This window comes from Emydura macquarii, unplaced genomic scaffold, assembly GCF_026122565.2.
Source record: "Emydura macquarii macquarii isolate MOO-44397 ecotype Brisbane River unplaced genomic scaffold, CSIRO-AGI_Emac_v2 contig_1027, whole genome shotgun sequence".
Taxonomy (NCBI): Eukaryota; Metazoa; Chordata; order Testudines; family Chelidae; genus Emydura; species Emydura macquarii.
The window spans coordinates 234,221-258,009 of record NW_027131164.1 but is presented as its reverse complement, the minus strand read 5'-3'; the positions used below and the strand labels follow the sequence as shown (position 1 = coordinate 258,009).

Here is a 23,789-nt window from a genome sequence, read left to right as displayed (position 1 = left end):
TAGAAATAACTTCATTAATCTCATTAGAATATTTATCACTTAACGTATTTATCAGACAATCCTGACTACCTTTTGTAAGATTTTTAAAAAGTCATTAAGAGAAAATGGACTGAAACCAGAATCACATGCTTTCTCTCTTCCTGTCATTGATGCTCCCTGGTAATTATCTTTCACTCTGGTTGGTACTTTAAAAAAAATCCAGAGGGCTTACAAAGGTTCAAGAATATGTCTAGAATCAGAATGATCTGAAAGGAGAATACAAGGGGTTCTCTTCTTTCTGTCAGGAAACTGAAGTGAGTCTTGAACATCTTGCAACCTCCTGGTTTCAGTAACATGGATGACAAAAAGATTGTAGACAAGATTGATTTTTTTTTTTAATTTGCTTGAAAATAGGTTGAATCTTCTGGCATTTCCTTGAGATGGAAACCTGTGGAGGCTGGTGTTATCTGACAAGGGGGAAGGCAAAACAGACTTGGTAAAGGCAGAAAGTGACCATAGTACACCTGGGGGGACTTCCATTGGTTGAGGAGTAGGGCAAGCTGATATTGATCACCAGAAGTTAGGGCTGCTGGCTTAGGTGCTGTCCCGTGCTTCAAACTGTAATGCTGCATCTTTAAGAAAACACAGAGATCTTGATCCTAGTCTTATCCGCTTCTGAGTGTGTGTGTGTGATATAAGTTCCCCTGATTGCTCCATCCTCAGAGGATTTGAGTCTGTTACAGGACTAGCTAGGGAGCCCGGGTGCTTTAGCTCAAACTGCAGTGGCTTGTGCTTTTTAACTTGGGAAGTCCTCAGTTAATCCCCGGTGTGCTGACCAAAATGCCGCAGCAGGCAGCCTGGGACTGCAAGCTTGAATGGAGGTACCAGGGCTGAGATTTGAATGGGAATTGTCCATCCAGATTCCATAGGCAGCTGTGAGAAGACATGAGCACCCAGATGTGGATTTCCACAGTGAGCCCTTTGCTTAGGCTCTCCTTTAATTTCTAGAGTTTGGGGCCATAGAGGGGCAGGTGTCACTGGGGTGTAAGCATGATACTGGGCAAGCCAATGAGACTTGGTTACATGCCCTCCTCTTCGGCCTTACACCTCCATTAAGCAGGGGTAACTTGGGGATAGATTCACAAAAAAGATTTAAGCACCAACCAATTAGATGCCTAAATCCCAGAATCAGGCCCCATTGGGATTCACAAATCCCGTCTCAGTTGCTGCCGAGCCATGCAGGTTCTGAAACTCACTCAGTGCTTAAGGTTTTGCAATAAAGGTTCCCTTGGCATCTGCCTCTGACCATGTGCACACTGCAGCTCCACTCTAGGCTTCAAGATGCTTCAGTCCCAGGCAATGCACCAACCCGGGGAAGTTCTGTGTTCTTCTGTCTAACTTGCCTACAAGGCTTCATCTGGTAAACGTGCTCCAAGCTCACCTACCACACTGGGCCCCACATGCAAAATGACACACAGCAGCTGGACCTCCTTCCTAACTTTTATCCTAGTGCTTAGTGTACTCGCTTGGAGGGTGGGAGATCCCTGGTTCACGTCCTCCTTCCGAGACGGAACTTGAGTAGGTGTCTGCTACGTCTCAGTATTCTAACTGCGGAGCTATTCGGCATTCCAGTCTGGAGACTTCCTCAGCCTCCTCTCTTACAGCTGTTCCACTGTGGATAAATAGTGTAAAAAGTCATTGGGCCAGAGAGAGAGCACAAGCATGAGAAATGACTCTGTAAGCTGAGGGCTAGCCCATGCAACTGGGAGTAGAGGAGCACTACTCAGTTCTGCTACTACACAGTTCTTAGAGCACTCACCCGAGAGGTGGCAGATCCCTGTTCAAATCCCTTTTGCCTGTGGAGGAGGGGGGACTTGGAAGCAGCGGTGGCTCACATCCCAGCTGAATACCTGAGCCACTGGGATCAGTTATTAAAGAGCCGTTGCTGCTTTCCTTAACCACTCCCCAGCTTATTGCAAAAATGGCACAGGTGCCTAGTGCCAAGAGAGAGTTTGCAGCTGAGAATCCCAAGCAGAAGGAGGCACCTCTCTGCAGCCTGGATTTGAGACCCAAACTCCCTGAGAGAATGGGGCTTAGGATACACCCCTCAGGCTGGCATCTCCTATTGGCTGGCTTGGGCAGGAAGTCGCGTAGCATGTTGGCTTTTGTGAATCCCATTCTCAGGTGCCTTCTCTCCCCATTCATTGTATAGGGAGCTTAGGCACCTAACCCAGGCTATTTGGCTCCCCGTGATTTTTCTAGGTGCCTAAAAGTTAGATGTAGCCAGTGCCATGCCTAAGTTTCTTTGTGAATTTAGCACTTGGTGTCTGGGCAGCAACAATGTCATTAATGCAGGATTGAGGGTCCCTGGGCTTCTTGTGTCACTCATCGCTTTTATATGTTGGGTTTACACATGGAACCCACCGTAGCTGTGCTCTGCCAGATCAAGCTCCAAATCTCAGTGTATGTGGGAATTTAAACTAGGTATGTAATAGTATCTGCTCCTCAGGGAGAAATACTGATTCAGTTATAGAAACACAAGAGTGGGGGATAAAAACATCGACTGACGAGATAAAAGTTGCAAAGTTATTTCTGAAGCATTTCTCGTTTTTACGTTCTAACCTGGAATCTTCAGTATGACTGCAAGATCCAGATGCCAAGTCATTGGCCCACATTGAAGTATAGTCAACATGCTGGCACCCCTAACCAGACAAGAGTGTCCCCTGGGGCAGAGTAGAGGAGTCACTGATCCCTACAGAAGATGTCAACTGGGCAAGAAGGAAGGCACGGAGGGAATTCTTTCGCATCAACATGACACCTGAAGCTGTGTTCTGTTCTCTTCCCTGGACCAGCCATCTAAGGAAGGAGAAGCAGAAGACTGACCACTGGCTAAGCCAAACCTGACACCTACAACAAAGAGAGAGGAAAAACCTGAACTTTTCCTCACTCCATGTGCAACAGCTCCAAACTACATCTTATTAATAAAGACAATGGTAAATATCAAGCTGGTTCCAAGACCAGTCACATGATCTTAAAACTTTGAGAGGAAGATGTGAAAATCCCTTTGTAGAGCAGGGTGAGGAAGCTCAGATCACTAAAATGCCCATTAGTGTGTTGTGTGTCTTTGTTAATCCCTAGCTGCTTCCCAAAGTAAACACTAAAACCCCTAAGTATTCTCTGAACAGAAGGAAAACTCTGTGTTAAAGCACTGTGATTCTAAAACCGCTAAAAGTGTGGAACTCTAGAAATAATTCTGTCTATGCCAGAGAGCCAGAAAGAGGCATTCATTGTGTAAAATTGAGGAGAGGAAATAGACTAGATAAACAAAAGCTTCATGTGATTTCTGTGAATAGTGAGCTTAATGGGACAAAGCACCCAGAGGCAGAAGTTGCCAGGAAATCATTTTCAGAGCCATGCTTCCCCAGAGCTAAGGCAAGGAATAGCATCAGCCGTTAACGAGACTCCTAGCTAAATGATTAAATCAAAGGGAACCGCTTCTCCCCTTAGCCTTCCTGTGAGACCTTAAAATAATTGTTTTCCATAATTTAATTTTGTTACTAATTGTAGTAATTGGTGAGATAGATAAATTGAACCATTGATTTATTGATTGTGTTTTAATTAAACCTTAATTTGACTATTGCATTATACCATTGTAAATTAGGTTAGATTAGTTAGTGACCTATTTTGCTTGTTCTAGAACTGCTTGCTTAGTCTTTTTAATAAAATTATAAAAGAGATACTGAACTTGTTTCTCTTTCCCTGGCCTGAGAGTCAGGAGACCTGGGTTCTGTTTCCAGCCCTGGCAGTGACCATGGGAAAGACACTTTGCACCTGTGTCTCTTTCCTCATCAGCAAAGCACGGTGAATAATACTTATCTCCCTCTATAAAGCACTTTGAGATCCCCCGGTGAAAAGTGCTACCCAATCACTAAGTATTTTTTATTTTCATTGGAAATATGGGAAAGAAATAGCAATTAAATGTGTCCTGATAAATGTAAAATAATCTATGCAGGGGAATTATAGTCTGAAACTAGAAACAGTTGGTATGAAATTAGGAATAGCGTAATGTAGGTGCATGTCAGAAATATATAATAGCAGTGGCTCTTTAAAGAACTGGCATGAGATTCGAGAGATCTGGGTTCAAGACCTATCTTTGCCAGAGACTACCTCTATAAATTTGGGCATGTCACTTTATCTTTCTGCCTCCGTTCCCCATCTGTAAAATGGGGATAACAGTATTGCCTTCCACCTCTCCACCCGCCTTTTGTCTGAGACTGTAAGCTTGTCAGAGCAGTGACTGTCTCTTACTCTATGGAACCCTGATCTTACGCTCACCTGGAGCATCTAGGCAGTATCAGAATACAAATAAATAAAAATAATGAAGTATATTAGAATGTGGATCCATTTCCCAAGGGCAAAGCCTCATTGTTTGCATCCTTTAAAAGTAGATGGGGCAAATACTTGATTCCCTATGAAACAGTCTTGCTTTGTCAAGGAGGAGGTGGACAAGATGACCTTAAAGACATTCACCATCTCTGATTTCTATAATTCCATCTGAAGGATCTATATATATTTTGATGACATATGGACTGGGAAGCCCTACAGTACATTAATGTATCAAATAGCCATTATCTTCTATTTTATGCTAGATACTGTTCAGTGTGATTTATTTGTGCCTGCTCTGTTTCTTCCTTCGAAATGCTACCTTTCACTGAAAGATGGCTGTCCAAAAGTTTCCAGTAACCTTGCAGTGCGAGCCGCATAGTAAATCAATAGAATCTGAATTACAATACATTGTCTTCGGTAGCTGTTCTAGGCTGTGCTGCTGGAATGTCCTGCAGTGACAGAAAACATTTGCATATCAACATCGCATATATATTGAGCAAGTATGACATTTGTCCCTACATTTTTAAGAGGTGGAAGGGAGATTTTAAATGTGCCATCCCATCTGATGTTAATGAAATCTGCATTGCTAAATCCTTAAATATCACTTCGGAAACGTATCCAATGTGGTTGTTTGTTAATGTTGAGTATCAAAGAAAGAAAGAAAGGAAGAAAGAAAGAATTAAAATAGCATTAAACGTCGGATCTGAATTTATACAAACAAGGATATTCAGAGTCAAGACTGAACTAGCTGCCTTAACTCACCCCTTTGTGCCCCACCGTCACTGCTCACATCACATTTGTAATAATAGTTTTGGGTGAATTTAGAAGCTGGCACACAATTGCAATTTGAGTCCCTGCCACATGACCATGTACTGTTAGAAGGTTCTCTGCTGGGGGACTACATCCTCTGCAGACCACAGGCACAGCAAGGTGAGTATGTGACTGAGTTCCAGCTTTAGCGCTGAATTCCTGATATTTATTGAATGTAGGAGCAGCCATCTTGGAACACACCTTCGCTTCAGAAAGTCTGCTCTCTTGCTTCGTGGATTCATCGATTGATTGACTGATTTTTTTAAGGGACACAAAGAACCATTATGCTCATCTAGTCTGACTTCCTGCATGGAACAGCCCATAGAATTTCACTCAGTGATTCCTATATGTAGCCCAACTGCTTCTGGATGTGGCTTATATTGGATGCTTTAGAAGCTGAAAATCCCCCATAATGTACCTGGCCATTTACTGCTACATAGGTGAGTGGAAGGGGGTAGCGTCCTGAGCTAAGCTATTGATTAGTTCATGCTCTGAAGCATCCAGATAATAGTTATACAGCTTGCAGTTTTGACTGCTATAATTCTAACATGACTTATGTCTGCGTTGCTTTAGGTTTTTAGATTTGTTTTAGATACAATAGAAATAAAATTAAAAATCTCTCGAGTTTATAAAAGTGTAGGCACTTTTAAAAAAGTGTTATTGTTTGTTACCGGGTAGAAGTTTAGAGTCTTCTTGATGAACTAGATCGGGGTAGTCAATAGGTGGACCGTGGGCCAAATCCAGATCACCAGACGCTTTTTAAATTTATTTATTATTATCATTATTGTTGTTGTTTTTTATTATTTTCTCTAGAATCTGGATCTTGACTATACCATGACCAAGAAATTTGGACCATCACAAAAATAATTGACTACCCCAAACTAGATTATTAATTGTGGGACCATTTTAAATCCACCCTGCTGATGCATCCTGAGTCTGGATTTAGGACTGGATCCAGTCCTCACTGAAGGCAATGGAAATTTGCCATTATGCAGGAACAGGGTTCTTTGCAATAACTCCCTGCTAGAGATCTTCCAGAACTCTTTGATGATAAGAATGGCAGCATATGAGCTTGGCAGGATGACTGTATATGAAATAACTCAGTCTTTTAAATACATGGGGCCTGATTCTGATCCCACTTACCCAAGTTTTACAGTAGCGTGACTCCATTGACCTCCTGATTTACACTGGAATAAGAGACCAGGATAAGGCCCATACTTTCAAAACACACAAAGAATTACCTAACATTAAGGGTTAAGGTAGAGATTCTGATCTGTGTTGCACTGATGTAAATCAATTCACAGATCTTGAGCTCAATTACAGCAGTGTAAAACTAGAGTAATGGTACTAAACTCAGTGGAGTCACTCCAGATGTACATCTGGATAACTGAGATCAGAATCGGGCCCTAAGTTTCCGTAAACATTTCTCTCTTTTTTTCTTTAAGAGCAATTTCAGAGTGGCCGGACAATGTTCCAGAAATTGATCTTTTCAAATTTGTCATACTCCAGTGACTGGACATTGTGTTGTTGTTGGTAGTTTTAAAATTTATCAGCCTCTGTGAGTGAGGAGCTCGCGTGTTACATTTTACTCCTCAAACATCTGGGTCTGTGATGAATATTCTGGCAGCTCCTTACCTGCAGCACGAGTGGCAAATGAGTCTGCTATGATGAAATAACAGAGTCGTTGCAGCAAGCAGGGGCCTGACCCAAAGCCCAGTGAAGAGCCTCCTGCTGACTTCAATGGGCTTTGGAGCAGGCCCTCAGTGTGTATATTTATAAAACCCAGGGAAAACTATGTACCCTGAACACATCTTACTCTGAATAACCACATGCTTCTCTTTCACTTTTCTCCTCAGGATGGAAGGAGCAGTTTTATTGGACACCAGCTTGGTGGAGTCATGGAGGTTCCAAACAGCAAGGACCAGCGAGTGAAGTCGGCTAGAGCCATCCAGATCACCTACTACCTCCAAACCTATGGCTCTGCCGTCCAGGACCTCATCGGTGAAAAATGGGAGAGCGAGTTCTGTAAACTGATGCGCAAGCTGCAGCTGGATCACCAAGATCTGCAGCTCTACTCGCTGGCATCCTTCAGTCTGTGGAAGGACTTCCACAAGACCAGTATCCTGGCCAGGGGCAAGATCTTGGTGAGCCTGATGCTCATTCTACTGATTGCTACCCTCTCAAGCTCCATGAAGGACTGCCTGCGTGGCAAACCTTTCCTGGGACTACTGGGAGTGCTTACTATCTGCATCTCCAGCATCACTGCGGCAGGGATATTTTTCATTACTGACGGAAAATATAACTCTACACTGTTGGGAATCCCCTTCTTCGCAATGGGTAATTATTTATCTTCATAATAATGGGATTAACACAATTTAATGACAGGATTGTAAATTACATCCCAGGGGATAAAGTGCAGATTTTACCTTCAGTGAGAATCTAGGTCCTTTCCGTCTTGTTAAACTGATCCATCCCTTGCCAAAACAATTATATTAAATTGAAATCCCAAACAAAACAAAGTAACAAACAAAACAGACAAAAGAAGAGTGAATGACTTTGTTGGCACCACAGCCAATAGGAGAGCAGCAATTATATTGATCCCTGTTACAAAACAAAGGAGAAATTGTTACTGAAAACAAGTCAGCTCAGCATAGAAAATGGATATTTGTTGAATTGTCTTTGATGGAGAGCCAGTAGGAAGGGCAAGATGCAACTGTGGGGAGGGGCAAAAAAAATTATATGTAGCATCCTCTTTGGTGAGACTCTCTCTTCCAGTTGTGTGCAGATGGAGGAATGGTTTGATGGGCTTTATCTCAGAAAGGTGATTACAGCCCTGGTGTTTGAATGCTTGTAAGCAAAGGGCCTGTTAGTGTCTGGAGAGCATAATCTCTTGGCTTGTGAAGTTTAGAGACCGTCTGCAATGATTTGCTTGGGCTGCCCGATGGAGCCAGAAATTTCAGCTAAAGAGCAAATGTCTGGACCCATTTTTGAAGGAAATTATTTGGTTTAGCTTGGTATTTTAAGCACATCTCCACGGCATTAGTTTAACTGTTTGATTGCAAGATCTCAGGGTAGGAAGGTATACTGAAGAGGCGATAAAGCAGTATCCACAAAGATGCTGCCACATCATTTCTCTGTGCAATCAACAAGGAGAAACATTGTAGTTTCACAACACAGTGCATTTGGACATCTGTGTTCCCCCCTCATCCTAGGTCTCAGTGGAAGGAGAGCAGGACATCTTGAAAGACTCCATGCTGACTTTTGAATCTGAAGGAAATCTTGCCTGTGGGCAGAATGTTCTATTCCATTCTCTTCCACTTAGTTTCTTAAGCTGTGCCCACTCTGATGGTAGCTGAGAATCCAGTGCTCCCCAGGGTGAAAGTCCACATGTGGACACAGCACAGACTAAGGGGAGCCAGTTGGCGGTGAAGCGTGTGTTTCTTCCTGGTCGCCCAACTGCTGTGCAGCACGGGTGTAGCCCTGCAATATAGAGACAAAGGTCTTCCCATGTCATCTTGCGGAAGGATGAGGACAGCAGAAAGTGCTGAAAGAGGAAAGAGAAGGATCCTAAGTGGGAGCTGGGGAGTGTCAGGCAGACTGGGGAGTGCTGAAGTGAGGCGGATCAGGAGAATGACTGGGGGTGGGGGTGAGAAAGGGAGGGCAGGCTGCCTGACAGGGAAATCAGAGTAGACTTTTGGGAGGAGAGAGTGTAGAATTGGGACGGGGATGGGAGCCAGGAGTGGACCAGCACAGAAGGTGCAGAGCTGTGAGATGGACAATCATGTCTGAGATTGTCTGTCGAGGGAGGGTGGGAGGCTGAGCTGGTGGTGGGAACAAGGTGCAGAGGCTGATGGGCACTGCTGCTAGAGAGGGCAGAAGATAAGAACTGCTGATAGCACATTTTAAGCTGTTTGGATGTCTGCACTCAAAATCAAGAGGCATATGGCAGAGGGTGGGACCAATCTGCCCCGCCAGTTACTCCTTACCACCAGCTACCCCCACGGTGCATCCACAGGGGGTTGAAAGGCACCTCCCCTCCCAATTTACTACTGTTCTGCCAATCTCCTCATCCATGGCTGCAGAGTTTTTTGGTCCTGCATTCATGTTTTTTGATTTACCGTTCCCAGGTTCAGTCCTGGCAGAGGGCCTGCCATAGGGGTCCTAACACAAATGATGGCACATGCAGGAGCTTGAGTTGCTTTGTAGCCCTCTGGATCTAAAACCAAGAGACTGTTTGAGCTTTAGGCTCCACATCCATTACCTTGGACTGTAGCAGGCTCATAGATTGCTTTATGTGATCCAGCCATGAGAGGGGGACAAAATCTGGAATGAATTTGTGTTACAAATGTATTGGGGTGCCTCAGTTTACCAGTGAGGGTGGAAGACAGAACTCTGTTAGGTTGCTAGCCAGAGGTGAAATGAAATGTAATTTTATGTTTATTTGCAGTGTTTGATGCTCACCTCTTCCAGACAAGGCTCTCTTTGAAATTGCAAGGAAATATTCCATAGGATTACATTGTACTTGCTTTGGATTTGTGGGAAATAAATAAATAACCTTTTTATGTATATTTCACCCAATAATCTCCAAGTGGTTTGTAGACACGATTAGATGACTGCTCATGTGTCCCTGAGAGCTGTAGTAGGTAAGTTTTTTTGTACCAGTTTTACAGAGGGATAAGCTGACAGAAAAGAAGCGTGTTTTACCCAAGGTCACGTGGGTCCTGATCTTGCAGTCAAGTGCCCTCTATTCCCAGTGCCAGATGATGACACAAAACACTTTTCATCAAATGCCGAGGACCATGCAGAATTGGGCGTATAATGAAGCCATGGCAGAGCTTTGAACAGAACCCAGCAATTCCAGTTCACTCTCCTGAGCTCTAACCATTTACATCTGGTCCCGTATGGTCTCTTAGATAGAACAGGGTCCCAAATTGTGGTTCCATGGAGCTCTGTGTCTGCATTAGAGCATTAGTCCTGCCTGTGCTTTGGTGCTTTCCTGGAGAGGGGAATGGGCCACTGAGCCTAAATGTTGGGTCCAAGAGGTGAATATGAAGGGCTGGCCCTGCTGGCTCTCTTCTTCACCCCTCTGGAGGTGGGCAGCTCCTGCCCTAACTGATGCCCTCAGAGAAGGAAACTGGATGTTGGAGCCATAGGACAGGTCTGGTGGAAGAAGCCAGTGTGGCCTGACTCTCTTCCCCATACCGCTTCCTGCCACTACAGTGGCTCTGACAGCTCCGAGGTGTTCTCTGTGCAGTATCTACTGCTGCTTCTTTGAAGGCAGCATAGGCCTGGCTCTTTAGTCTGCTCATATTCTGGCATGATTTCCCTGAAACATGTAAACGAGAGAAGGGAGACGGTGATTTGTAACTGTTTATAATTCAGCCAAACCTGAATGGAATTTCATGGGACAAAGAAAAGGTGCTTCTCTAGCCTGAGGGTTTTCTGCCTCCTGAATTTTAAAGTCCTGCTGCAAACAACAGATACATTAGATCTTCTCAAAATGTATGGCAAGGCTCTTGTCATGGAAAATGGTAGGCAACCTAAATACAGAGGTCACCATCAGCTCCCCCTATAAAAAGGCACCACTACAACACTGGGTTTTATTGGACAGAGCTTCCCCAGAGTGAGAACCCTTTTTTTCCCCCATTGGGTTTTGTTAACTGCTGTAACTACCAGAAACACACAGCTTCATGAAACCAGAACTGGGGACAGTTCTGCCTTGGATGTGATTATGACTTGACTTTTGAGACATTCAATTACCAGCTCTGTAGGTGGCTATTAGAAATCTGACTGAACATTGAATATTTGCGGCTGAGGCACAAGAAGAATTATCCCATTAGTAAGGATTCTGGATTATCTCTGATTTTATATATTTTCTACAAATCTAGAGTACAGCTTGTCATGAAGGTGATTTCTTTACGGACTGTTGCAACAGAATATCCCCGGTGGATGGATATTTAAGGCTAGATAGTTGAAATACTGGGTACCCGTTGTGTGCCTAAACAATGTTCAGTTAGATTTTCACATTTTCCTTTTAAGATTTAGGTTCATAACTCAAAACACAATTTTAAAATTGTTGTATGCATACCATTGGTATGCTTTTCCACATGTAATTATCACATATTAATATAACCAAATGGTTAATGACATGATTTAGTCATTATTGCCTCCCTCTTGTTCTTAATGCACATGGACCAGATTGCCATGAATAGAGCTATACAAATTTACACCAGCTCAGGATTTGGTCCTATATTTTTGAAATTCACAAATATTAACTACATTATTTTACAAGATACTTATTCTCAGTCATATAGTGAACTTTATTGTTATATGGATTAGTGGCAATTATCGGTATAAAAAACCTATTACTAGATGTAACTGCAATATAACAACAGCGTAATTACACTCAATGTATTATGAAGTGACACTGTTTCTTAGGGAGATGCCAAAGGCCATGCTGAGCTGCATTCAGTTCATCAGGCTGACGCAGTTAAGGCACGTCAGTTTCCATAGCCAATGGCACACAGTGGAGTCACGTGGCTAGTAGTAGGTCTGACCATTTTGGACTTTTTCAACCCAGTGGATCAGGTATCCATTTGCAGAGGGCCTTTCTATGTAAGAGTGAGTGAGACTTGAATCCCTGACTTGGGGGCTTCTAGATAAATACCTGTACTGCTCAGCCATCACAAAACTGGATGGAAAGAATGTTTTGCTTCTCACCCTTCATATGTCTCATTCATGTAGCTTGTAAGAGCTCCGGGGCAGAGGCCATTTCTTACTATCTGTTTGTATGACACCTACCAAAATGGGGCCCTGATCTCAGCTGGGCCTCTAGGCTACTATAATACAAAAAAAATATATAATAATGAATAGAAGGAAGAGGCACAAAAGCTTTATAGAGTGGTATACCATAAGCTTCCATTACTCCATGCATGAGGGCAGAGGAAGAAATCTGGGGATATGTATAACAAAGGTTGTGTCTAAACTAGAGGGATCCCCCCCCTAAAATTTCCCTCCATTGCTATCATTAGCTTAGCTCCTCCAGTGAAAGCAAAAGGGGAGCACAAGTGTAGCCACAACTCCAGGAAGCTGCTATTGTTTTAAACATCTTGTTGCCTAATCTTTCTCCAAGTAGGTCCATGCTACACAGTTATTAAAATCTGGTGGGAGCCTTGTCTAGATTTGTGCTGCCACCAATAGAGGTGTGATGTGAAGTATTAGGAAAAAAATCCTAGTACAAAAGAGGCCTTGAAGAACATTTTAAATCTCAACTGTAAATCTGAAGGCTAAAGTGCATATGATTTGTAGTTTATCTATACCTAAAATTGCACAGTATTTCTTCACTTTGTTTCAAGCAAGAGATTTTCTGATCACAACCAAAACTTATAAATACTATTGCAAGAAGTACCGACCACTTTGTTTTTGTCCTCTTGATGCAGAATCCAAACAAACTCAGCTTGAATTTCATATATGATCATCTTCTAGGTGCTCTAGCATCTATAGAGGGCACCCACAGAAATAAGAGGCCCGTCCTCATATAATCAAGCTCTGTGATTCATTCCATTCCTTAAGAATTAATTGTAGTTGTTATTTTAAATGCCATAGCTCTGAATCTCCGTAATCAAGATTTCCATTGAGGCCGTGAAAAGCATTGGTCCCAATATTAGAAAACATCTATATTCAAAATTTATGCATTTGTTCAGAAGCTTGCAAAGATGGGTGCAAAAATCTTGTGGGGTTTTGTATGGTTTGCTCAAGAGTCAGATAATGTGGGAGCTTGAAAACGTAGCAATTTCCACTCTTCAAAGTTTTGATTTTTGAGCACAGTCCTCAGATTTTTTGAAGTATGAAAGTTGTGTTTAGACAAAGATATGTTTTCAGATAGGAATGTAAAACAAAAGACAAATTTTTGTATGGTTAATTACAAAAACAGCCATTTTTGTTTGGAAAAATAAAATGTCTTAAAAAACAACATTTATGGCTTCTTACATGGTCCTGAATAAAATTATTTCTTTGCATTTCCCCACCAAATGTTATATTAAAATGTTAACACCTTAATGCTTTATTTACAATAAACTCTATGACTGAGGGCCAAGCTATGATAACCTTACTCATGTATAGGAATTCTTTACTCCACAAGTAGCTCTATTGGGTGAAATACCAGCCCCATTAGTGGCAGAGTTTTGTTATTGACTTCACCCATTGATTGAGTGTGACTACTTGTATAGTCAGGTGCTCTTCAACAGGATTAAACAGTATCAAAATCTGGTCCTAAATTTATTAGTATGGCTTATGTAGGCTAACTGAAAGCAGGCTGCAGCCTGCAGCACATAAGAATGACTGTGGATTTGGGCAGGATATGGGGAGTCTGCCCGTGACATTCTGCAACCCAGCATACCATGCAGTCACTCTCTGCAGGCAGTCCTGGAGCAGTCACAGTCAGTGGCTCCTGGGCGAGGAGAGAGAGAGAGAGAGAGAGAGAGAGAGAGAGAGAGAGAGAGAGAGAGCAGGGACTGGAGGATCCCGTGACACGCGTGTCTGGAGGGTACACTGCTACACAGGTCACTTGGGCGTTCTCACTCCCACAGACAAGGATACTAGAGCTGTGGAGTCTAGTTCAGTTCTTAGCAACTGCAAGCCAGCTCTGCTCGTCCTCTGCAGCCTTAGTGGAGAAGTCCTTGCTCTTTTAATCACCTTGGAGATCCACAGCACTTAGTACAGTTACTGCACTCAGTGAAGTGAATTTGAGGGACAGATTTACAAAGGGCGGTCAGGCGGCAAACTCCCACTGACTTTCCAGCAGCTGCTTTTTAGTGGCAAATGTAGTGATCTCTCTGTATAGTATATTAGTTTGCAAAGTGCTTTGGAATCCTTCATAATGAAAGGCACTACATGAAAGATGTTATTTATTGTCTGGGCTTATTGCTTGTGAGTTCCACACTAAACTACTCTTGCCAAGAAGAGCTGGCTCAGCCCTTTTGTGATTCACTCAAGGCCATCCAGAAAATCAGTGGCAAAGTCATGTATGGAACCAAGGTCTCCTGACACTCAGTTCTGCATATTAAACAACCTTCCTCATCTGAGTTGTGTGTGCATATATCCACTCACACTTGAGCTGCCTCAGACTTGGTAGGTACATGATTGGGAGTCCTTTGATAATATAGTCCCATAATTCTAATGAAAGAAGAACATAACGTCTTGTGGTGAAGAAAATCAGAATCCAAAAGAAAGGATTTTAGTTTACAATTCTTTATATTCTTTAATAAAGCTATAAAGATTCTGATTTGAATGTCAAGATTGCTTTGTTATGCAGGCGTTTATCACTGTTGTCTGCTTAGGTTACTCAGATACTTTTTCTCCTCTGCTGGAAATGTTCTTTGGCATGACTGTGCTAGTTAGGATGCTTTACTAGTTATACTACTACTGCATGTTGCTTTAAGCTACAAAGTGTGTCACTCTGTTAAACATCACATTTAACATGGGCTCATTTGGGGTAGAAGAGAATTGCATCATGGCAGGAATGATTTAGCTCTGTGTACAGCATTCCTAATAGAGGGATGTCAAATCCAGCATTGAATAGCTTCAATGCTGGTGATTCCACAAACTGCATTGACAGCTTGTTCCGGTGCCTAAATGACCTTACATTTATAATGTTTCCTAATATTTTCCCTGCTGCAGCTTCTGCCTGCATAATTTCAGGATCTGTCTGGCTTGACTCAAGAGATTAATTGTTCCCTGTTCTCTTTACAACATCTCTGTATGTATTTGCAGTCAGATATGTGGACTGTACACAACCCATTTTGTTTAACCTTGACATACAAATCTTACTTTACAACCCCTTTTATCATATTTCATACTTTCTTCTTCACTCCATCCAGATTAGTAGTGTGGCATCTAGCTTCTTTCGTCTGTTGGGGCAGTGCAGAACTGCACTTTCATCCCCAAAGGGAAGTGCCGGGGGGGGATTGTGCCTCAAGAGATCATGTCCTCTGCTCCTCAGCACATGGAGCAAATGTGCAGCTTTGCACGAGGTCAGTTGTGTCCTCTCAGGTAAATTGTGCCCCTTGGAGATGCTTGGAGTTAATAGGTGTGTACTCCATCAAGCACAGAGACTGTGACTGTCCCTAGTTCTTATACAAGGAAAGCAGAGGCTTTGTGCTTTCTGCCCTGGGATTTTGATTAAATTGACAGGCAGGAAATGTATTAATAATAAAAGGAACTAGCCTGTGGAACTCACTGCCACAATATACCATTAGGTCACAAGCTTAGCAGAAATCAAAAAGGGATAGGGCATTTACACAGATAATGAAAACATGCTTCTTTGTATTGGATAAGATTACAAAAATAAAATCCACTAGTTAGGAGTTAGGAAGGGGTATCAACTCATGCTTCAGGGTATAAGCCAGCTTCTAAAATGGATAGGAAAAAACTTCCATGGTGGGCAGGTTTTTACACAGTTGTCCACTTTGGGGTGAGGTTTCATAACTTCCTCAGAAGCATCAGGTGTTGCACACCGTCAGAAACAGAATACAGGACTAGATGAACCACTGGTCCAATCTGCTATGCTGTCTGTTCAAATGTAGTGTCCAAAACTGTGTGCAGCGTTATAGAACATCACTAAAAATGTATTACAAGTACAAAACTACCTACAAATACATTCCTTGAAATTGGAGTATTCTATATTTTTTGTTTTTTTGTTTTCCCTTCCTCTGCAGCACTGGTGCGGATCACTTGCCATGATTAACTGGGTATATCTCACTTAATCATTTCCCTGCCATTGCGGGGGCCTCAGACACTGGTGCACCTTGGCCCTCCTAGTCTTAGCCTGTGGCACCCAACAGTCTAGTCTGCTCTGGGTTAGAATACTTTGGGCTCTTTTCAGTTGTTGGATTTGTGTGTGGGTATTGGCCGCTGTTGGTGGCCTGAGCCATGCAAGAGGTCAGACTAGATAATCTAGTGGTCCCTTCTGGCTTTAAACTTTACGATTCTATGACATCCTTTCCCTGCTCAACCACAAGCCAGTGGGATTTTTCTAATTAATCTTTCCATTTCCAACCTTTTTTTCACTCCATTTCTTTCCCAGGCATTGGCATCCCCTCTCTGGTGGGATAACAGCCTGCGTTAATATAGTGTATACTGAAGCCAATCTGGCTCCAAGTGCATTCAGTTGACCTGCCATGGATGGTTGCCAGTGGTACTATCCATCTGCAATACTCAGTGATTCTTCCCCTGTCCCTCCATATTGCTGTGGTAGCTCTGTGTTATAAGTCTCTCTGTTTCTAAGCAAAAATACTTGACTACTGCCGTCATGAAACACTGTGCTGCAATCCTGGTAGATTTTGTAACCTAAGCACGGTCAGGTGTTATTGGTAGTTGGCTGGGTTTCTTAGGTGCTGCAGGAAATGCCATGGATGATTCAAAAAGTCATAGTTCTCCTTCTTAGTCAGATCTGAACCATTTCTTTTTTTTGCAAAAGCAGCAGCTGTTGCCCTCAGTGTCCTGGCCAAATACCAGTGTGGACAATTGCACTCTGTCTACCTCAAATCCCCCTGCATTTTCAGTTGGATGCAGTATCCTTATGCACTACCTGGCTTAAATTGTTGTGCAGTAATGTCATGCTCTGTTAAATACCTGCTGTGTGTCACAGAGAGGTGTCTGCATTTCTGTGGTGCGTGAAATGATCCCCACATACAGTTTTTCAGACTGTAAATGGTTTTGGAAGCCTTGAGAATGAAAGGCGCCATCTCATGGCATGTTGTCATTGCATCTTATTGCCAATGCCCATCCAGTTCTCGGCTTTATGGAGAGAATGCCTGCCAAGGTCTCCATTGGTGCCATTTGTGATGGTGGTATGCAGTATGCAGTGTGATTGCCTGTCCATTGGGACATGAACAGAGACCACCAGCTTTTCACATAAATCACCAAAGAGTCACCAGATTGTAATGACCTTTTCTTACTATTAATCTACCCTGGATTAAAATCAGTGACCTAGAGGTAAAGAGTGTGAAGGCTTTACCAGTCACCTAAGCCCGTGTTTATCAGCCTTTTCAAGTTGATGAATCCTTATTTGAAGTTAAAAAAATGTGTGACCCCCCTTTATATTTACTAGAAAAGAGTAAAAAAATGATAGTATGATATAATAACAATAAGATATATAATACAACCACTATAGTTGACTTCATTCACTTTGAAGGCTTTGGCCACCAAGAAGTTATTCTGGGTTTTTCTTTAGTAAAGTTATTTCTTTACTTTAGATTTGTAATAACATTTTTCAATGCCTTGTAACTGCACCGATTGTCCTTCGTGGCCCCTGTGTGCTTGAACAACACTCATCTAAACAATTCAGTCCCCTAAGACATTTTATTTTAACTACTGCTCCATTTCCTCAGAGTTTACTCAATGAACATGTGAAAAGATAAGGTTACCTTTGGCTTCTTTAATTGATGGCATAACGCAAAATTTATTACTATTTGGTATTGTACTGTATGGGGGACATACTGCACATTTTCATATTTAAAATGGGAGTATTTGGCCTGGAAATATCCTGAAAATAAGAATAATAGAAATTGGGGACGAAAGAGATCGATTCTCCTTACCTGTAAATCAGATTTATACATGACCTTTTCATTTACCAGTGTGGATCATGGGCCTCCATTGATTACTTCTATAGGCAGACTGACTAGTCAGCTGACTCTAAAGTTTCCCTTACTGGCACAATTAAGCATGAATCGCCAGTCATATTCTTCCACAGAAGAGTCTTAGCCTAAATTTATCTCAAAACTGGATGCCTTTCTGAAAGATATGCTTTAGCCAAACACAAGTTATTGGGCTTAATACAGGGGCAATGGGGTAATCTTTAATGGCCTGCAATATACAGGAGGACACACTGGATGATCTGATGGTCCCCTCTGGCCTTAAACTTTATGAAATTAATTAAACTTTTCAACAATTAGTCCAATCCATTGGAGATAACTAACAGCTCAAGATGACATCCATGTCTGAGTTAAAGGTAGGGTAAAGCTCCCTCTGTGTACCTGATCCATTCAGAAGTCTGGCCCAATGGACACTAATTAGCAGTGCACAATGGCTTTGCTAGGCTAAGAGAAGATACTGTTCCTCAGAGCCACAGCTGCAAATTGACTAATCTGTTCTGGAGTATCCTATAAATGTGAATAGAGAATACCGCATTACAGCTCCTGTAGTGCTTACCCACTCCACTCAATCCAGGACACAGCCATGGTAGAGTTGGCTTTGAAGGACCAGAACTCCAGCTGTTGCAGTATAAGACTTGCCACTGAAGGACAGGCAAACCTAGAGACTGTCTATTGGGCACACCTAGAGTTTTTCTGTACCATCTCATGGGTCTCCGAGGCAGTTAAGTTGGAATTTTCAAAGATAGAATCATAGAATATTAGAGTTGGAAGGGACCTCAGGACCATCTAGTCCAACCCTCTGCTCAACAGAGCTGGGCAACTGAGTTAGATATCTGACTACCATGGAAAGTCAGTGGAGTTGGGCACCTAGGACTAGATCCATAAAAAGGACATAGGTGACTAAATCCAACATTTAGACACCACTAAGATCCTCAAAAACCCTGCTGAGGCTGCCACCCACACTGTAGGAACCTAAAGTCCTTTAGTGTCTGAGTTTCCACCTTTAAAGTTCCCTGTGAGTTCCCCCACCTATCTTGCCCAAGGAGTTGAAACTGGTAGGAATGCTCACAGCATGCAGCAGCAGCACTTTAGGCACCTACATCCAGGAGACAGTTTATGACTGTGAATCCCAAGTGGAAGTAGGGGTCTCCTTCCATCTCAGACTCAGGCACCTCAGGCACTGTGACAGACATGACTTGGGACCCACCCCTCTTCTTGGCATTTCTGATTGGCTCGTTTAGGTGGCTATATCTCCCCCTGCATTGTATAAGGAGCTAGAGGCCTAACTCCGAGCTGTGAATTCCACATGGCACCTAAATGTTAGGAGTTGCATTGTTGCAAATTGCAACACCTAACTTCTTTTATGGACCTAACCCATAACTTCCTTGAGCTCCTTTGACTAGAGTTATTTTAACAAAAATAGTGTGTTTTGTGAAAAATATTTGAAATGCTTCAATTTTTTTATTAAAAAATTTAAAAAAAAATTTTTTTTGGTTACTGGCTATTCAGGTTTTTACTTTTTCTCAATTCCCCTGTACCTTTTTCCCATGGAAAAAAGGAAAGGGGAACAGGAAAAAGGGAGAGAGAAAGTGGGAATGGGGGGAGGGACAAAAAAATGAAATACTGAAAACAAAAGCTGCTTTTTTCCATTGAACAAGTTCAGGGGGAATAATCACATTTCCACAAAAATATTAGTTTTTTAAAAGTCCAGGTTTTGTAAAAAAAGAAAAAAAGTTTTGAGTTAAAAATTTCAATCAGCATTATCTTTACAATCCCAGCATTAAATAATATGGTGATAAACTCATTAGAAAAAATCTAAAATGTATAGGCTATGAAATGTGGATTTGATTGCTTGAAGTATATGATCTGTTGAAGAAGAATTTAAGAGACCTGATTACATCAAGATGATGCCAGAATCTCTCATTCTGAATCTTGGAGGCCGAAAAGAAGAAGGAAAGGGAGCTCTCCTGGTCAATATGGAATAATGAGTCAGGCAGGGACTAAATCCAGGCTGAAGGACAGGAAGGGACAATGGCAGTGGTGTGGATTTCTATGTTCAAGTACTGTTGGTGGGACTGGAGAATGACCCTGTGAGGATCTTCCAATATTAAAAATACTCCAGTTTCCACTGTAGCTTATACTGTACCTCAGGGACTTCATTTTGAATTCCTTGAGAACTGAGAGTTGATTTAGCCATTTGAGGACTATTGTTAGGCTTTTGCTCTCCTGATGGTACATTAAGGACAATATGAAGGATTTTTTTTAATATATCAGGAACAAACAAAATCCCAGCAATAGAATACAGCTGATAGAAGACAAGGATGATAACAGGCTCACTCATGATGTAGAAAATGTACTGGATAAATATTTCTATTCAGTATGCGAAAAGAAGCAGGATGATTTATTCACATCTTACAGTGATAATGAAATACTTTTGATTCCACCAGTAATTAGGGAGGATGTTAAACAGCAACTATTACATTTCAACATTTCTAAGTCTGCAGGACCAGATAATGCGCACCCAGGAGTATGAAAGGAATTGGCCAAAGAGCTCTCTGAACCATCAATGCTGATTTTTAACAACTCTGGGGATGTTGCAGAGGACTGGAAAAAGCCAGTGCTGTGAGCATATTTAGAAAGGGTAAAGGAGATGACCTGGGAATCTGTACGCTGGTTAGCCTGATATCAATCCTAGGCAAAACCATGGAAAGATGGATATGGGATGCATTCAGTAAAGAATTAAAAGATGGTTGGATAATCAATGCCAATCACTGTGGTTTTACGGAAAATAAATCTTGTCAGACAAATCTGATACTTTCAATGAGATCCAAAATTTTATGATAAAAGTAAGTGTATTGACATAATATACTTAAACTTCTGTAAAATATGGCTTAGGGCTGCATGACATTCTGATAAAAATATTAGCGCTATACAAAATCAATGAAGCCCCTATTAAAAAGATTAAAAACGATAATTATAAATGGGGAATAATCATCCAGTGGCGATTTTTCTGCTGGGGTCCTTCAGAAATCTGCTCTTAGACGTGCTATTCAATATCTTTATCAAGAATCTCGCAGAAAATATAAAATCATTGCTTGTAATATTTAGAGATGACACAAAAATTGGTTGAGTGGTAAATAATAATGGGGAGAGGTCATCTCTACAGGTTGACCTGGATTACTTGATATGGCTCGTTTGGACAACATGTGTTTTAACATGCTAGATCATAGATGTAGGAACAATGTAGGTCATAGATGTAGGTCATCCTTATAAGATGGGGAACTGTATCCTGGAAAACAGTGACTCTGAAAACGATGTAGGGGTCATGGTAGATAACCATAAGAACATGAGCTTTCAGTGCGATGTGATGCTGTAAGTATGGGGGCGAATACAACCCCTGAAGAGTAGGGAAGTGGTATTAGCTCTGTATATGGCATTGGTGAAACCTTTACTGAAATACTATGTCTAGTTCTGGTGTCCATACTACAAAAAGATAGACAAACTGGAAAGGGTTCAGAAAAGGACTACAAAAATTATTTGAGGTGTGGAAAATATGCCATACAGCTTTAATCTACTCAGTTTATCCATGAGATGATTTGATTGCAGACTACAAGTACCCACAGCAGGACAAGATTTCTGATAGTTGACAGCTCTTCGATTTAGCACAAAAAGGCATAACAAGGTCCAATGATGGGAAGCTGAAGCTAAACAAATTCAACTAGAAGTAAAGTGCCAATTTTTAATTGTGAGGGTAACTAACCATTAGAACAATTTACCTCAGGGTATGGTGGATTTCTGTCACTTGACGTCTTCAGAATAAGACTGAATGTCTTTCTAAAGATATGCTATAGGTCAAACAGAAGTTATGTGTTTGATGCCGAAATTACCGGGTGAGGTTCTTTGGCCTGCGTTATACCAGACATCAGATTACATGATCATATGATTCCTTCTGGCCTTAAAATCTATGACTCTATGAATCTTTTGATTATGGAAAACAGAAGGGTAATGTTCTCTTTCCTCTCAGTGAGGGGTCAGACGAATAGCTTTACTTGTGCTGCAGTGATACGCAGCCTAAATTTTCCTCTGCTCAATTTCATACTATTTTTCCTATTTAATCCCCCTTGGGCAATTCCTCTTCTCCTCCAAGGGTTCCAGTGAGTGTTAAAGTAAGCTAATGTTTGTACAATACTCTGCAGATACAAAGCGCTTGTTATTCAATGTTGCCCTGGAAAAGCTTCCCAGCAATGTACAAGAAACTCCCACCCTCTCCTCTAGAAGATTCTTTAAATCCCAACTGTTCTGGGATGCATTCCAACTCCAGTGACCACTTCCATATTATTTTGCTCCATTTTCCTGTGGGGCTTCTAGCATGTAAGCCCTCCAGAGCAATTGTGGTTTATCTGGCACAGCCTTCCTGATCTACAATTCTGGGTACACTTTCAGTGCTACTGTGTATAAACAATAGCAGTAATTAACCACTGTGAGTGTGAGTCACTGGCGTTCGATTATCCCTTTTCCTTCAGCCGGATTTCACTCTTTGTGACACACACCCAAACCAATTTGCACTCACCATTGCAGTAAGGTTATGCAAGATATCTCATTGTGTGCTTTAGTCAAATCAAGACGTTGCATCTGACATTATTATCTACTTTGTTCTCTTAATTTTGTAATTGCATCAAAAAAGCCATCATGTTTAGCATGATTTCTCTTTGATAAACCCATGCTATTTGTAGATTATGGTGGGTGAAATTCACCCCTGTGCAGAGAGCCAACAAAAGACCTATGCATTACTTATGCCTGGTTAGAGGACTTGAGTGGGATATAGACCCTGTGTTGGCTATCCACATAGGGATGAATTTTACTCAATTCCCTTATCTTCTAGCAGGCTAATGCTTCTCCTCCCCCCACCATCATCTTACTATTATACCCTACACTTTCTCTAGACATTAAAGTTCGATTTATGGGGTCGGTAAATACTCTCTTTTTTAAATCCTCATCACATTCGTTTTCCCTCTTTCTCCCCAGTTCTCTGGCCTCCTCATTTCTCCATGACTTTTTCAGTGATACAGTAAATCCATTCATCATTATAATTCCCTTCAGACTGTGGTATAGTAGATGACAAGACTTTGGGTATTTTGGCTTTCTGGATGTGGTGAAGAATGCAGCCATGGCAGGAGTTAAAAGGCAGGGTCACCTGGGGTTAAACTGGAGCACATTATTATTGTAAATATTGGGGCTGCTCAGTAATGGAGTAACCCAAACCTCTAGGGTGCCCTAGTGTGCTTGGTGTACTGCCACTCAGAGGCAAGCACTGTAGGTGCTTCAGCTGCTAGTTAGACCTTGTAGGCACTAGCCATGTGGGTCCACTCAGGCACATGGCTAAATTAAAGGGCATTTTACTCGGGCTGGCAGGAAAGAGAGAGGTTGCAGATGCCCTAGGTACAGAGGCTTAAATAATTACAGTTCAAAGTGAGCACTAGTGGGTCCCTGGGGCAGTCCAACCAAGAGTCAGGCTCTTCAGGCCTAGTGTCTGGGGTGCCCTCTCCAGCCCCACCTCTATACAAGCAAATAGGAACTTGCAGGTTTTCAGGCTAGGCTCTGTAAGTGTCTCTCATTGGGGCCCCTCCACACTGGCTCCTTGCCCAGACACTGCTGCTACCCCATAAATCCTACACAGACCTGCGTCTCACTGGAATGTCTGCCAACCACAGCCTGGTTACACGCATGGCTCCATAGAAAAAAATTCCTCAGGAATCACATCTTCAGCTTTCCTGTGGCTCCTGGCTTGCCATGATGCTGCTGCTTCCAAACAATGCCTGGCCACTTCCTGGTTCAAGGTTTTTCCCTTGAGCTGGCCGACAGAAAGGGGATGTGCAGTGGGGAGGGGATAGCAAGTCCATCCCATTATTTATTTATTTATTTATTTGTATTATTGTAGCTCCTGGGAGCCCCACTCATGGA

General features: G+C 42.1%; 1 protein-coding gene across 2 annotated transcripts in view; it reads left to right on the top strand.

Annotated features, from left to right (window-relative positions):
* Positions 1–23,789, top strand: part of PTCHD4 (patched domain containing 4) — a 112,963-nt gene that overhangs the window by 31,354 nt on the left and 57,820 nt on the right. For both annotated transcript variants that reach the window (XM_067544852.1, XM_067544851.1), the window contains exon 2: positions 7,032–7,512. In XM_067544852.1, coding sequence (XP_067400953.1) covers positions 7,032–7,512 — 481 coding nt within the window. The remainder of the gene's footprint in view (positions 1–7,031; positions 7,513–23,789) is intronic.